Source organism: Cyphomyrmex costatus, unplaced genomic scaffold (genome assembly GCF_001594065.2).
Source record: "Cyphomyrmex costatus isolate MS0001 unplaced genomic scaffold, Ccosl1.0 scaffold273, whole genome shotgun sequence".
NCBI lineage: Eukaryota > Metazoa > Arthropoda > Insecta > Hymenoptera > Formicidae > Cyphomyrmex > Cyphomyrmex costatus.
This window is the reverse complement of record NW_017276833.1, coordinates 390,186-406,351: the sequence shown is the minus strand read 5'-3', so window position 1 is coordinate 406,351 and position 16,166 is coordinate 390,186. Positions and strand designations below refer to the sequence as shown.

The following is a 16,166-nucleotide window of genomic DNA, read 5'->3' as shown; positions in this document are numbered from 1 at the left end:
CAAATGCTATTTGTGCATATTCGATAGAAGGGATGTACCCATCAACGAATGAATTTACTCACCAACCTTGAAATTTTCTTTCTCAAATACATCATAACATTTAAGTATATATTACCTGCGCAGAGTATAAGTAACAGTGACATTCGCGTTATTACATTTATTGATCTCACATTTATGTTTAAATACTGCTATATAATCTTTCGTTGCCTGATCGGTATTGATGCCTTAAAGATTATGTCCATATTGTGGACTACTTGATGTAACATGTGAAGTTTTATAGCTTGCTACTTACAAGTAAACCTACCTATCTAAGTGTTACACTCCGATTTTGAGAAACCATTCAATTTTCATTGTAGACATTTTTTTCTACCTCTTAGTTTCGAAGATATTAGCTTTGAAAGAGGAAAACCGATTTTCTTTAAAAGGGTATTTCATCCCTTAAAAGTGCGATGAGCCCGTATAAAAAAAATACGTGTCGCTTATTTTTATTTGGAGAACAACATACTAAGAACTCATCAAAATCGGAGTGTAACACTTGGGTAAGTTTACTTGTTGGTTACTTATAGCTTAAAGCCTAATAATTAAAGCAAGATTGTGGACTGAGCTTTAGATATTCTTTTTATATTGCGCCTATTGTTATGAAAGACATACTATGGATAATACATCAACGATGGGATGTACGATTTTTCGATATGAACGATTTATGGCTACGAGAATATCGGCATAAGTATCTTGGTTTGTATACGAAATTACTTTTCTAAGATTAGGAATGTACTTCTTATAAATCAGGGATGTTCAACGTTCGATCCGCGGCTTTACTTTAAAATATAAAATTTAGAAAAACTGTCTAACTAACCGTCATCTTGAGGATTGTTTGGTTGCTACTATTACTATGGTCTATTTTTATTCCTGCACTCTTCAAACTGTTGCACCGATATAGTATGTTGAAGCGAAACAAATGTATATTTACCATCTGCACCAGTTTAGAGAATACAGAAATAAAAGCAGATCTTAACTGTAATCTTAAGTTTTTTAAATTGCTCAAAGATAACAAATCGCAATTTTTTTAAATATATTAGTTTATATTTGGAATAATATACAAGGTGTCCTTGAAAATTGAAAATTATCAATTCAAAGAACTCAATAGTTTTCAAAGGTAAAGTGAAATACAGTTAAACTTTTAAAATCGAGCTCTTCAGAGAAACTAGTTGGGCATCCCTATTATAATAAATCATTAAATGAGAAGATTGAGTAAAGATTCTAAAAGACAAGTTTAATGGCAAGATAGCAGTTTAAAGTTTCAATCGCTGAATACTGTTTCTCATTTCTCTTTTATAATGGATAAAATGAATAAAATCGAGAAAGAGAGAAAGTTCCGCGATAATATAGAAAAAATATATATATATGTATATTGTACAATGTAAAAAAATTAATTATATTTTATATATGAAAGTTCTCTACGTGGCGATCTGAAGAAGTTTCTCCCAAAATAACAGTTATTAAAAATAACAGTTTGATAAAATTGTAAAAAAGGAACCGACACATTAGTATAACTTCAAGCGATTCTTTCTGGATAAATAGTGCACGAGTGACAAGTCACAACATGCACAGATTTTTCCCTGGAGGTATCAGACTATTTAATCGATGCACATATAAAGAAATGTAAAAATGTTCTCCGGATTAGAGAGATTTTCGCGTGTACGTCAGGCCTCGCTAAAAGAGATCATGCAATAAGAACAATTAGACAACTATATTTATAAAAAAATCTTAACGTTTGTATAAATATATTTGATCTATTTCCTTTTCAACTCCTTGTACCGTTTAAGTTTCTTCTTTTTCTATGTTGAAGGGAAAAGAAGGGAAAAGTGAACGGCACAAGAAATGCAGTAGAAAAAAAAAATAAAGACCTATTTTTTTTTCACTTTCAACACGTGTGACCGAAACTCAGTGAAGACACGCGCGTCGTGCTGGTCACTAGCGCTTTAATTGTTTCGTCGTCCGATTTGCTTTTCTTGTTCTTCATTCGGACATTCAGAGTATGAAATGACGATAGCTCCGCAGTGCGTGAACACTTATCTCGAATCTTAAGCGACAAAATTATTAATAATATTAAAAGAAAAATCGATGTCTGTAAATCCTAAGGCGATATTATATCGTGTGCGCGAATAATATGCAAACGTATATATGCGATATCACGTGCACGTGGTAAAGACACTTGAAACATGACAAAACATGTCTGTCATACCGAAATGCTAAGAGATACATGTTTTTATTTGTAATCGTACTTTATCCGATTATATTTATATGTTTGTACAAATTTGACTCAAGCTTGCCTTGCAATTTGAATAATTCGATTTGACCAAACTTAATTTAACATATGATTATTTGTAAAACATAAAATTGACGAAATCAGGATATTTGTTAAGTGCATATTGATTAAGAAATATTTAAAATATAAATGAAAAACGCGTATGGTAATTAACGTTGCAATTGAGAGTTTTCTTCGAAATTTCTAACAATACATAACTCGAAGCTCTTGCAAATATTTGCTGGAATTTTTCGTCTGTCTGTTACGTGCAAATCACTGCCAAAGACAATTTACATGACGTGACTGTATGTTCCCCATGAGCACGTGGAATCGCATCGATATATCATTAATATTACATATATTAATGTTTTTAAACGCGAGAAGAAAGCGATGCGCAGAATGGACCGAGAATATCGTTTTAACGAGATTTTTAACAACATGGTTTCTTGCTGCGAACAAAGGCTGGTGTGATTTTTGTGATATTTTGTAAAAAGAAGAAAATAAGCTATATATGGTTATTAAGTGTATACATTGCGAGAATATGTGTGTAAGAGAGATGAAAAGAAGGTAAATATAATTTACAAATATAAGCATTTATTTTTGTGTCATGCATTTTATGAAGAAAAGAAAAGAATTTAAAAAAGTAACAAAAGTGAATATAAAAGGAGAATCTATTGATAAAACGAATTACACGAGGATGCATATATTATATATTGTTAATCATGTAAGAATAAAGAATTACATTTATAATGACATACACACATTATATATACACACACACACACACACACACACACACACACCAGATGTATGTATATATTATATATATAAAATATACCGATATATATATGTATGTATATTGTATATTTGCGTGTACCGCAAGAATCTCAAGTGTCTGTTAAATGTTTGTCCGATAAAAAGGAAGAATTCACTGAAGAAGAAACGTGTAAAATTGACTTGATGTATATTAAGTATAAAGATACAAGTTCAGCCTATGTGTGTATACAGTAAGTTAATTAATGAGCGTATATAAAAGAAAGAAGAAGGGAAAAAGAGAACAAATGACGTTTCGTAGGCACATCAATCTATCATTAATAGCGTTTTTCACTGGCAGAGCTAGTGCGCACTCAGTATACTATTTAATGCCGTTGTCCAGAAATTGACATAGAAATATATGTTTAATATAAAAATTGAAAAATGAATAAAACCATAAAATCTTTAATATACTTTATTGTGTTATTTGACAAAAAATACACAGTAAGCATAATTATCAATTGAGGATATCTCATTTTGACATCAGATTATAGTAGTGTATAACGACTTTAATATGCACCGAGTGCGCACTAGCCTTGCCAGTAAAAAAAACGCTGTAAATTGAAACAACAATCCACGCTATTGTAACATTATCGAAAGATAACTTCAGACATGCGTGTATATCTAATTGTTTATAATTTAAGAATAAGTTTATCATCAGCGGCGATACTGTTACCCCGTAATTGTTGTGTCGTTTGAAATGAAAAATATACATAGCTCAGTCAAGATGGTAAACTTTTTTCGAAGTTTATAAAAGAATATTGCGTATTCTTTTCACGGGCCTACGAACATCACATCCTCGCGTTTATTCGCGATATTCCTATCTCCCTCCAAATATGCTTCATTTTGTCGTCATAGATTATTATACGATCGTACCCAAGCAACCAAAACTTTCGAAAAAAAATATATATATTTGTATCCTGCTAAAAGCATCTAAAAAGATTCTGAATTTTGTAACATATGTAAGGTTTACCATAAAGATTACAAATGTACTCTGATCAAACGCATTCAATGCCAAATATAGAATTAATGTAAGACGTAATGTTTTAAACATTGTTTGAGATAACTGATAAGGTTTTTTCAAGGTTTTCTATAAGGCGAAATACAAATTGTCACGTTTAACCATCATACGTAGTATAAAGATAAATTTTGATTTTTTAAAGTTTTGCGTCGCTTGGATGGAATCTGAATAATTGAACGTTTTGCGCAAATTTTGTTTGGTACAAAAGAAAAAGCAAAAACTTATGACATTCCGATATTACCACCTATGGCAAGTTATGATACAAATTAGATGTAAATGACTATTAAGTTCATCCAAACACCGAGTATATATATATATATATATTATATATATATATATATAAATGTGAATTTTAATATAGAGCTCTATTATTATGTTAGTACATACGCACGCACACATCCACGCGCGCGCGCGCACACACAACACACACACACACACACACATATATACGTGCACGGATATACTGTCTATATTGTATAAGTTTAATGTAATAGTCATAAATTTTTTATGTATATAAATGTACCACATAAACTAATTTTAAATAAAAAATATAGTCATTTTGTGTTAAATTCACTTTTCGATGTATTATCCTAGATAATTGTGTTTCTGTGAATTTCATTTTGTGCATAGAAAAAAAAACGAATAATTTCAATAATTTTATAAGAATGTGGTAAAAAATTGTTGAGTCGTAAATATCAATTTGTTTTGAGAAAGAAAATTAAATTCTGTTAGAATAGTTACCGTTTATTATGTATTAAAAATATATTTGTTGCTTTTCCTTTGTATTTGGCACGTAAACAAAAATTCGATAAATTACACGGAAAAAAAATGTTGCTGCTAGTACAACCGAAAAAAGTAGTGTTGGCAGAACGGCAGCACTTCAACTCGCGAAATTTCAGCCGGATATTAATATTTATTGTTCAAATTTTTACACTATAATCTTTGACATATTCTGTGACTTGTAAAGCTATTCCGAAATTTTGGAAGCACTTTACAACAAAATGATGGATTTTTAATGATATTTTATCGAGTGTAGTGAATTTTTTTCAAATGTAAAGTTATGTTACGAATTTTCGAATTAAAAATTTTCATTAATTTGTGTTAAATACATTATAGTTGAATATTTGAACAAGTTTTCTGGAAAGTTTTAGATCTTTAAATGTAATAAGTAAAAAAATTATGACAATTTATATGCTACGTCAGCGAAACATCTGACGCAATATTGCAACATGTATATAAATTATCATAACTTTTTTTGCTATTGAATTTAAAGCTAAAACTTTCCAGAAAACTTCTTCAAATTAAATAACAATAATATAAAGAATTAAAAAATAAAAAATTTTTTTAATTAAAAAATTAAAATAAAAACGAATACAAAAAAACCTCTGCAATAATCCTTAATGCGATGTAGAGGCTTAAAGCTTATTAACAACTAATATGATCAAATTGATGTACAAAATGTTATATAAATCAACATTAATTACATTTTTATTTAACGCGCGCACGTTTTAAAAGAAACTGTATGTAGACGCACAAATGCACACTCAAGTGTAGGCAAACGTACAATAAAAAACTTTCAAATCTTTAATTCAAAAACTAGGCATAGAAACTGTAATTTAAGATTTTTCATTAGGGATGTAAGAACTACAATATATAAAAAATTCAAGGAAATTGACTGAAAACGTTTTTTTCATATAAAAGGTGCATTGTCCTTTATAAACGATTTATTCAAATGTAAATTTACAATGTAATTGTTTTAAGATATTATGTATCATATACTAATAAGAATAAAAGGACACTTATTATTTAAAATAACTAAGAGATGTGAGTAACACAAAAAGTCAAAAAGCATATAAATTATATGTTAACTTTGTTATATAAACATTTTGTCGAATTTTTTTATTAATCTATTAGAATAATTTAATGAGTCATTAATTATTATTGTGCTCTAATATTTAATTATCAATATAGGGTGAGTTTGGAGAGACACTATCAGCACTATTTATATCATTCTATTTTCATTGTTTATTAGATTAAAACAAGAATAGGATGACACAAAGTGCTAATACTGTCGCCCCATTCATAAAAATATATACTAATCGCAGAAAATAAATTATAATAGTTCGGTCCATATTTTTACAAAAGAAATTATGAAATTACAATATTAAAATAATTCTTATTATTAGTTATCATTACGAATTTCATCATCAGATATATCAGATACTTGGAGTAAGTTAGGAGATAAATATTTCATGTGTTCCTCATCAAAAGTTCTATCAGGAATAAGCTTCTCCATATTTGACAAAAGTAAAGTTTCCGGATCTAAAAAAAACAAATAGTTGATAATTAAATTAATATTACATATTACAAATATTACATAACACTAAGTTTCACACCTGATACAAGTACACTCTGTTTGTCAGGTTTCATGTTTTCTTTCCTCTTGGAGAATAGATCTTTAAATTCTTTTTCTACAGTATCAATGTATCGATAATCTGTATTAAAAAATCTATTTATTAGAGAATCTCTCATTATAAAATATTAATAGCATATCAGTTTTAAGTTACTGTTTTTCTATCTGAAATATTAATAATTATCTATACCAAAATCATATTGGTCATCATGCCAGTATGCCAATTTTTCCATTTGTGGAAGCCTTTTGATATTCTTCTTAGGCAGCAATGGCTTCTTAAAAACATCATTTAATGGTTTTTTTGAAGTTTTATTAGACTGTCCAATTTGTTTCTATAAAAAAAGTTTTAATATGTGACCAAAGATTATATATCTTTAATTTCCTAAAGATTCTTTAAGATTTAAGAGGATGTTGAAGTGCCCTGTTTTGCCATTAATTTTTTAAATACTCATTTCTCTTAATTGTATTTATGGATTAAAAAGTCCTTCTCCACAATTAAAATATCGACAACAACACAATTTGTACACTATAATTTAATACAAAAAACGAAAGAAAATTGAAGACACAGTTTTGTTATTGGCTTCTGCAGTTGACTTAACACAATATGTGCTGTATATAAGAGTTTCAGACCTTGCACGTTCATAATAAGTAGCTGACAAATTGCAAAAAAACCTGAGGGAACAATCCTATGCTTGTAGAAACAAGGTAGGGGCTTTAGTATAAGAGGAATGAGTATTGAAAAATTTTATTGATATACAAGTAAAATTGACATAAAGTCTTGAAATTAAGCAGCAATTATGTCTAACAGTAGGTGCTCGTCGATTGCTCGATCGGCATTGCAATATGTTAGATAAGGACAGATAAATGCACTTGAGTCAGATACAAGGATATTATGTATATAAGAAATGAATAAAAGATGTCAATATATTATCGAATTTGGAATTAGAAAGGTCTGTACTATCAACCTTGATTAAATTGGGCTATCAGTCCAGTATCTCCTTAACAGAAAATTCTATCATATGAATTGTATATAACATATATTATATATTCAATACATATATTAAAAATCTATCAAAATACACTTGCAATTATAAGTTTTTAATTACCCTTTCTTCTATCCTCTTTCCTGGAGATATCGGACGTCCCTGAATATCTATTTGTGTCATTTTCAATTTTGAATCATGTTCTTTAACGTGTGTATTCTTTTTAGCCGAATATACGCTAGGTATATTCATATCAGAATTAGATCTTATAGATAGTCCTTTTGGTTTTGTGCCTCCCATTGTCTTAGAAGGATTTAATCTAATTTCCTGAGATGTTTTAGATGGTGTCATAGACTTTGTTTGACCTACAGACAGGTTAACATATTAAATACATTTTCTAACATTTCTTTTAGGATCGATTACTTCATCTTTCAGTAAATTTTACCTATTAGGTAAGTAGTAAGATTATCCAATCACGGATCGTCAGATTTACCTAACAGGTAAAATTTTCCAGAAGGCCAAATCAACCGACTCTTAACTGATTAATGTTCTCTATCCAACATATTTTTTATATATTATAGTAAAACATATCTCTTATTCAAAATAATCCCTTGATTCAAATAAGAGTGTACAATTCTCCTACAATGCTCTTCCCATACAAAGAATCATTTTTTATAAGCCAAAGATTTTTAATCTAAATTGTTTAAAATTTATATATCCAACGGAAATGTATGCCGGACATACGATATAGGTACATGTTTCGCGATGTAAAAAAAAAAAATTAGTCACATGGAGAAAGACATTTCACTCACCTTTATCAGACTCAGCATATAAATTAAACATGTTGGACATTTTGTGATTGCGTGTGTCAATATCAATACCGTCAATAATACTATCAGAGAAACATGAAAATGACCTGAAAAAAGTCGACCGATGCCGTCCTCTTTCCTGTAATCGAAATTGCCGTGAATGATCGCGTTTTTCTTCTTCTTAGTTAATTGCTCCTGCCTCCTTAGAATACACAAGCGCCAAGCGAAGGCAATACGGCCAGATCACGTCTAATTGTCTCTCTAATTGTCTAATTGTTTTCTCTTTTACGATGAATGATCGCGTACAAGTCTTCAAGACTGGATAAAATAGCGGCCCTGTTTCAAGGAGCCGAACCTACACGAACCGCTCCGGAAACAGCCGAAGTGATGACGTCACATGTAGACTCCCCCACCACTCCAATTCCCGCGCAGTGGCCTACCACCGGACGAGCATACCTTTGTATTTGTACCATTTAAATTCAACACAACGCTTTTTCGTCTCTCAACTTCGGTTATACACGGTCGTTCCGACATTTTTATTCATTATATTATTTTACGTTGTTAAGCGCAGCTATTCGGAAAGGCGACATTATTAAGATCCTGTTATATTGTGCGTTTATCGAATAAAGTAATTGAACTAAAAGACCAGTGTCCCGATCACGCCGCTACCGAGGATTTACGCCGGCAAGCACCGCGTGAAGGGCAACCTAACCTGCATCCCATCTTACCAGAAGTTTGGGAACTACGTAACAATATATTATATATATATATATATGAATATTATAAAATCGTTAATTATGAACAATTGTAATTGTTTGTACATTGATATTTCTTATTACTTAATATGGCAAAGAGGCCAATGTCACGCGTAAAGAGAGTTCGTGAAGTTGTGTGCAAAACAATTTCCGATAAGTCAGCTTTCACCGTTTAGTATTTTGCGTTGTGCCGTTCCTGAGCGTGCCATCTTTAGACGATATGATTCGTTAATTTTTAAACACTTATAATTCAAAAGTTATTGTAGCCTCAACATTTTGACATTAGAGTTTTCATCTCAAAATGATCTCAAGAATCTCCCTTAAGCATCATTTGTCTCTTTCCCGGACACTGTGTGTGTGTATATATATGTATATAGGTTTCTACAAATAAATTTCCAAATTAATGTAAAATATATTTTTTTTTAATTTTATATGATACGTAAGTAATATATATAAATGTGAAATATATTATATGTCATAAAATATATATATTCTCCTTAACATATTGTAAAAAAAACTTATTCAGTAAATATTGTATATTAATGTACAAGTATGAATGATGTTTTTTAATCAGTGTACACATATGTTTGAATAGTGATAGATACATTTTTCTTTGACATTAATGGAAATGTTCGCTCTTGTTCTCATTCATGAATGCATTTGATTCAGCCAAATATCCAAAGAAATGGTCGGATTTTCTACCATATTTTAGGATATTTTCTTCTAAATGTGTCCAATATATTGGATATAGTAGTTCTTATTTAAGAAGTAATTTTTTCTTTTTTTTTTTTGTACCTTTGTGTGTACAAAACTTAGAATAAATTTCCATTTGATTTGATATCGGCAATACGTGTCGCATAATGACATTTGAAAATTCAATATTCCAATAAAGAATTTCAGAAAAGAAATTTGAACATCAACAAAAACAATTAACATAACAAAATATACAATGTAATTACAAAATTAAAATGTTAAAAGAAAGTGAAAAAGGATATTAAACATAAGCATATTCTTTGCACTGTCCGTACGCTAAAGACTGTCTAAGCTCAACGTATACACTTTCATGTCGCTCCAACAGAGAGGACTGCCATAGCGAAAGAGTTAATCACATAAAAGGACTGCTTTAGAGAAACGATCGCCTTTAAACATGTTTCATGTAAAACAATATATAATTTTATTAATAATATTCCTTATTAAAAGAGACAATGTGTACACCGTCAGTAGCAAATATTTCATATACACAAATCAATTTTTGAAATTTATAATATACACTATAATATAACAGATTTATAATATATAGTATATTATATGTATAATGACTCTATAGTACAAAAGCTTTATTTAAAGGCCATTAGAAAGCTACCAATTGCTTATAGTGGAATGCTTTAAAACAGATCTGTCCAGTCAGATTTGAGTTTTACATGCTATTTGGCAGATCTGCTTGAGGAAAAATCTGCATGATAAATCATTCGTGTATATATACAATTATTTATTACATACACATAGACGAAAGAATACATTTAGGTGAAAACATAAAACATCTTCGTTAACACATTAATGGAAACGTTATATTGGAAATAAAATAATAAATTCAATATAAATAGTTTTCTCTTTCTCGATTTATAAATTTGATGGATTGTTTTTTGGAATAGCATTTATCTTACACGTTCAAACACGTTCCCTTCGTCTATGTGTAGCGCAGTTAAGTTAAACGTTTATATAAATGCTAAATGTTATAAATAAATCTCTGAGCTTCTTCTGCAAAAGGAAAATGACTTTTCAACTGTTGTCTAAATTTTGCCATATTCCGTCTCTCGTAATCTGTAATCTTCTTTACAATCTACATTGAAACGGTTCATCAGTCTCTTTCAAATATTAACGAATGATAAATGGTTTGTTGTAATAATATCAACAGTAGCTTCTCTTTCCTCATTTTCAAGCCATTCTGATACTCTGGATGATTTGAAATACAGCTGTAACAAACAATGTCGTTTCTTGATGAAGTATGTTTCATGTGGAGAACTGTGAAAACATTAAATTTTCAGATATAAATTTTAAAAAATTGAAAAAAGATAAGTTTACAAATTTATATACATTTTGCACAAAAGTTGCATGTAAAATTATTGACAACTCTTCATTTTTAGCATAGTAATTCTTTTAACATGTATCTGTGTTTTCTGTTTCTTGCTTTTTGTTTTCTCGTAGCAAGAAACCGAGAAACAAGTCGTGACTATGAAATACCAGCCTAAGATGCTAGTAGATGCCAGTTGATATCTTAAGACAATCTTAAATGTAAGAATTGGCTACAAGTATCAGCTCTTTAATACATTTTTAATTTTATTACTAATTTTAATATTAACGTTTTTTGTTACAATAAAACAACTGGAGAAAAAAGAGAAGAGTTTATTTCCTGATATCAAGAGATTTGTTTTTTATTCAAAAACTTGTGTATACCTTTTATGTTTAAAGTAAAATAGATATATTTGCAATTTAGTGAATGCGAAAAGTTTGCAGTTTAGTGCAGCAATAAAAAAACAAACCTAGAGACAAGAGAGGAAATAGAAAAGTTTTATTTCAAATTGTTAGGGTACGAGTTGCTCAATCTGGTCTTTTCAGTGACAAAAACGATTACATGATCCAAACATTGACGCTTAATATTCGTTAATTTTGATCCTTTTTGTCACTGAAAACAGTTGGTTTGAGGAGCTTGTGAAAATCTACCTTTATACCTAGGTTATTGTAAGTACTTACCAGACCCACAAACAACAAAGAGAAATAGAGCTAAGAGCCAAGGTCCGACCGGAGATCCTTCCTCTTGCGATTTCTAATATAACAAAAGTTTTTGCTTAGTTATGTAGATATATTGATTTCAGACGTAATATGTATATGAAAGTATCAAGTGTGAAAACTATATATCCTGAATAAACAAATAAGATATAGGACTTGGATAATATTATAAATGTAACAGATGTTTTCCAGCAATTAGTAAACGTTGTAACAAACAAGTTATCAACGTTAATTCGTCTTAACATAAAAGTTTTACATTTTACAGTAGTTGCAAAGCTGCTTTCTCTGCTGAACGCAACCATCGTTAGTTTCACATATGGCAGATACTATCTGTTGACAGATGCAAGAATTCTTTTGCCGCGAGATAAACCATTTGTTGGTTCACCTTAGATAATCGTTGGAACAGGCGATTCCGATGATTTGCAAACAAGAAAACGAACGTCCGACGTGATTTGACAGTAATTTATTAGGAGTGAACATCTAACCTCGATACTTCCGATTGACAGTTACACAGGATATCCTCGCGAACGGACGAATTGAATCGTCGCGATTCGTCGCGACATACACGATACGTCTACTTTCAACCCTCGTCCATATGTCATTTTCTGAAACGTCGTCCAAGTGTGCCTCCGCGTACAAATTTTTCACTCGGAAAGTCCCGGAGAAAATCGAGAAGGGCAATTCGCCGGCTGAATCTCGAGAATCACGAGACCGCATTCGGGAGGCCCGTCTGGAGGACGTGCAGCCGGGCGACTCGACGAAGGGATTACTTACCGAAGATTTGGGGACGTTTCCACGTAGCGTGATGTTTTTCGTTGCCTTCTCGTTTGCGATGCGCATCCGCTGCTTCGGCGCCATCGTTCTCCCTCGTTCAATTCTCTCAGCCAGGAGTGCTGATCAAGTGTGGTTTGACGCAGACAGAAGAAGTGCGAGAAACGGGCTGAGAGACTCCGCGACACACGACACCGTGTATGCGTGTACTGATTTACGAGAACGTACGTTATCTCGATATTCGCGAAACGTGTCTAATGACGTTCCGCAAGCTGCAACGTAGGCGACGTTCGCCGACGTATACGTGCTATATGACACGTGAAGTCGTGAACGACAGTCCGCTATGCGCTGTTGGCGCTCTCTCGTGCCACCTGTCACCACCGTAGTCAATTGAGCAAATCCCAAAGTAAAGCCTACGGCACACGGTGCTTGGTTTCCTGCTGGATTGCTAGCTGGATTAGAATCTTGCCACCGTATTGGCTGCGGTGCTGAAAGTGCCAATATCGCAGCCAATCCAATGGCAAGAATCTGATCTAGCTAGCAATCCAGCAGGAAAACAAGCACCGTGTGCCGCTGGCTTTACTTATGGCGAATTCGCGCACTGGGTGTTGAACCTTTTTCGGTGCCACGTATTCGGATTGTGCGCACCGTAACCAATGCGGTTTAGATTACCGTATTCGTCCAAATGAAAACTGACCTTAAGTGTAGGGCTGAATTTGTATATTCGAACCAACCGAATGAACCGAACGAGTTCGAGAAATATCGCACTGACAGCTCTGTCGGTGCAGTTTGGTGTTCGGACAAACGAGAACTAGTTTAACTGGTTAGGCTGCAAAAAATTACAAAATGGTGGATAAAGAAACTGAAATTATTTATTATAGATGCGAATTATTAGAAACAAGTGGTTGTGTTTGCTTGTCTTCGAAATGCTTGCTTTTTTTAATTTTGCCGGCTATTTCACATTTCCGTTTTCCCTGCACTCTAAAGCGGGGAGCACAGACTTTTGCATAACGCATAGAGCATGTGCATAAGGAATTTCATTGGTCCATTTTCTTATGCATGAGTCAATGGACCAATCAAATTCTTTATGTATATGGTTTATGCGTTATGCAAAAGTCTGTGCTCCCCGCTTAAGACCCAGTGCAGCCAGTTCAATCAATCTTTGCTTACCACAGGCTTTCCGACTAAGCCTATCTTCGTTTTCAGGGATCGAAAGACAAAGATAGCCTCAATCACGGTTGCTTTTGATTGCTATACCAGAGGCACGCCAAAATTCGCCTAATAGTGTTCGTACATGAATACACAACCACATAAGATAGAGATTATATTATCTGAAGTTAGCAGTCCTGAATCCAGAGCTTCAAGGTCCTACCACGTGAGGTGTCCAAAGTCAATTCGTACCTAATTCGGACTTGACTCGTCACTCCTGTTATTTAAACATATTTAAACTGCTATTGGAACGTAACGTAACTTCACGACAACTCGTGAATATTTGTATTTACCAAAAATTTGCTGCAATTATTTCCATTCTTACTGTACTTACTGGTGTCAGAGCACTCTCTTACATTTATACTGTAGCCGTGTATCATGCCCCATCATGATCGGTGTGCGAATCCCTTCAAGTTGCCGGGAGAAAAGGGACATGTAGGGCGCGATCTTCGGCACCCTTCTCTGGCTCTACGCCGGAAAATTCCTTGGATGGATGAGAAGCGTATGATTTGCTCAAAATGCCGCAAACTGGATGTAGAGCGTTTTATTACTGTATCCAGACCTGAAATTACTGCTACGCCTGTTTTGCCACCAGAGGATGATATTGGCACAGAGGAATATCGCAGTGATTCCTCGAAAGACGAAGCTGTAACTATAGAAAATCCGGTAACATTGAGACAGGCACAATTGGGAGAGATGGTGGAAAATCTGAAACTGAAATTTTCGGACAATAACACAACAAGAGCTGAACGTCTGTGTATCCTAACTATCGCTCCAAGCTCCTGGAGTGAACGTAAAATCGCCAAGGAGTTTGGCACTTCCAGGAGGATGGCAAAGGTAGCAAAGGGGCTTGTTTCTACTCAGGGCGTGTTTTCCTTCCCTACATTCCGTCCTGGACGTCATCTGACAGATGAGACAGGGTCGATCGTGCGCTCCTTTTATGAGGATGACGAAAACAGCCGTATTATGCCTGGCACAAAGGACACTGTGTCCATCAAGGTGGATGGCAAGAAGACCATTCTCCAAAAGCGGCTTGTTCTCTCAAACTTGAAAGAGCTACATCGTCTATACATCGCAAAGCATCCCAACAATCACATCGGCTTCAGCAAATTTGCCGAGCTTCGCCCGCCGAACTGTGTCCTGGCGGGGGCAAGCGGCACGCATTGTGTGTACGTTTGTACTTGTCACCAAAATTTCAAGCTCATGGTGGACGCTGCAAATTTGTCAAAATTGACAGCAGATTCAGAGCAGCCCCTGAAAACATATAAAGACTGCATCGAAAATATTGTTTGCTCTGAGCCTGGAGCAGGCTGTTTTTTGGACGAGTGCAAGTTGTGCCCTGGCGTGGAGCCGCTTACTACCCGACTTATGGAGTTGTTCGACAAGGCTGACATCGAGGAAGTGGAGTTTAAGCTGTGGCAGACAGTGGATAGATCAACTCTGCGAACGCAGAAAATGGCAACGGATGAATTTTTGGATGAATTCTCTAGGTGTTTATCTGCTCTGAAGCCACATCATTTCATTGCAAAGCAGCAGGCGACCTATATATCTGCTAGAAAGGAGAGCCTTCGGAGGGGTGACGTTCTCGTCCAGATGGATTTTTCCGAGAATTATGCTTTTATTGTTCAAGATGCTGCCCAATCATTTCATTATAATAATGATCAGTGCACTGTTCATCCGATAGTGTACTACTACCGCGATGATCAATTCCAACTAAAGCACAAAAGTCTTGTGGTATTGTCTGATAGTGTTCTTCATGACACATCAGCCGTATATCTTTTCCAAAAAATCGTCATTGAAAATATCAAGGCCACTTGTTTTGTTAAAACAGTGATTTACATCACTGATGGGGCGGAGCAGTACTACAAAAACCGATTCCAGTTTGCCAATCTGATGTGCCATGAAGAAGACTTTGGACTAAAGGCGGAGTGGCACTTCCATGCCACAGCGCACGGAAAGGGTGCATGCGACGGTATTGGTACGATATTGAAAAGGGGAGCCCGGCGCGCCAGTCTGCAAATAACTACTGGAGAGCCTATTCTCACTCCACAGTCTCTCTACCAGTGGGCGAAAAAGAATCTTCCTGAAACTGCAGTCTTCTTCATATCCAAAGACGAACACGAAACTGCTAAACAAAAGCTGGCAGCCAGATTTTCCGCAGCTAAAACAGTGCCCTCAATGGAAAATAATAACTGTTTTATTCCACTTCCTGGAGAAAAGAAACTAATCATTAAGAAATATTCTAATGCCACTTCTCAAATAATTTTCCCCTGAAAATAAATGATAAAAGCATGACC

At 33.6% G+C, this 16,166-nt stretch overlaps 2 protein-coding genes across 2 annotated transcripts; both read right to left on the bottom strand.

The window, feature by feature from the left end:
- Positions 1-6,120: 6,120 nt before the first annotated feature.
- LOC108774728 (uncharacterized) lies at positions 6,121-8,765 on the bottom strand. The gene is made up of 5 exons (XM_018540898.1): positions 8,351-8,765; positions 7,662-7,903; positions 6,746-6,887; positions 6,539-6,637; positions 6,121-6,464 (listed from the first exon to the last, which is right to left on the bottom strand). Exons 1-5 carry the CDS (start codon positions 8,388-8,390, stop codon positions 6,325-6,327), a joined length of 663 nt encoding a protein of 220 aa, XP_018396400.1. The 5' UTR covers positions 8,391-8,765; the 3' UTR covers positions 6,121-6,324.
- Positions 8,766-10,695: 1,930 nt separating this feature from the next.
- On the bottom strand, positions 10,696-12,989 carry LOC108774729 (stress-associated endoplasmic reticulum protein 2). The gene is made up of 3 exons (XM_018540899.1): positions 12,664-12,989; positions 11,854-11,926; positions 10,696-11,075 (listed from the first exon to the last, which is right to left on the bottom strand). The coding sequence occupies exons 1-3, from the start codon at positions 12,745-12,747 to the stop codon at positions 11,038-11,040; spliced, it is 195 nt and encodes a 64-aa protein (XP_018396401.1). The 5' UTR covers positions 12,748-12,989; the 3' UTR covers positions 10,696-11,037.
- Positions 12,990-16,166: the final 3,177 nt, after the last annotated feature.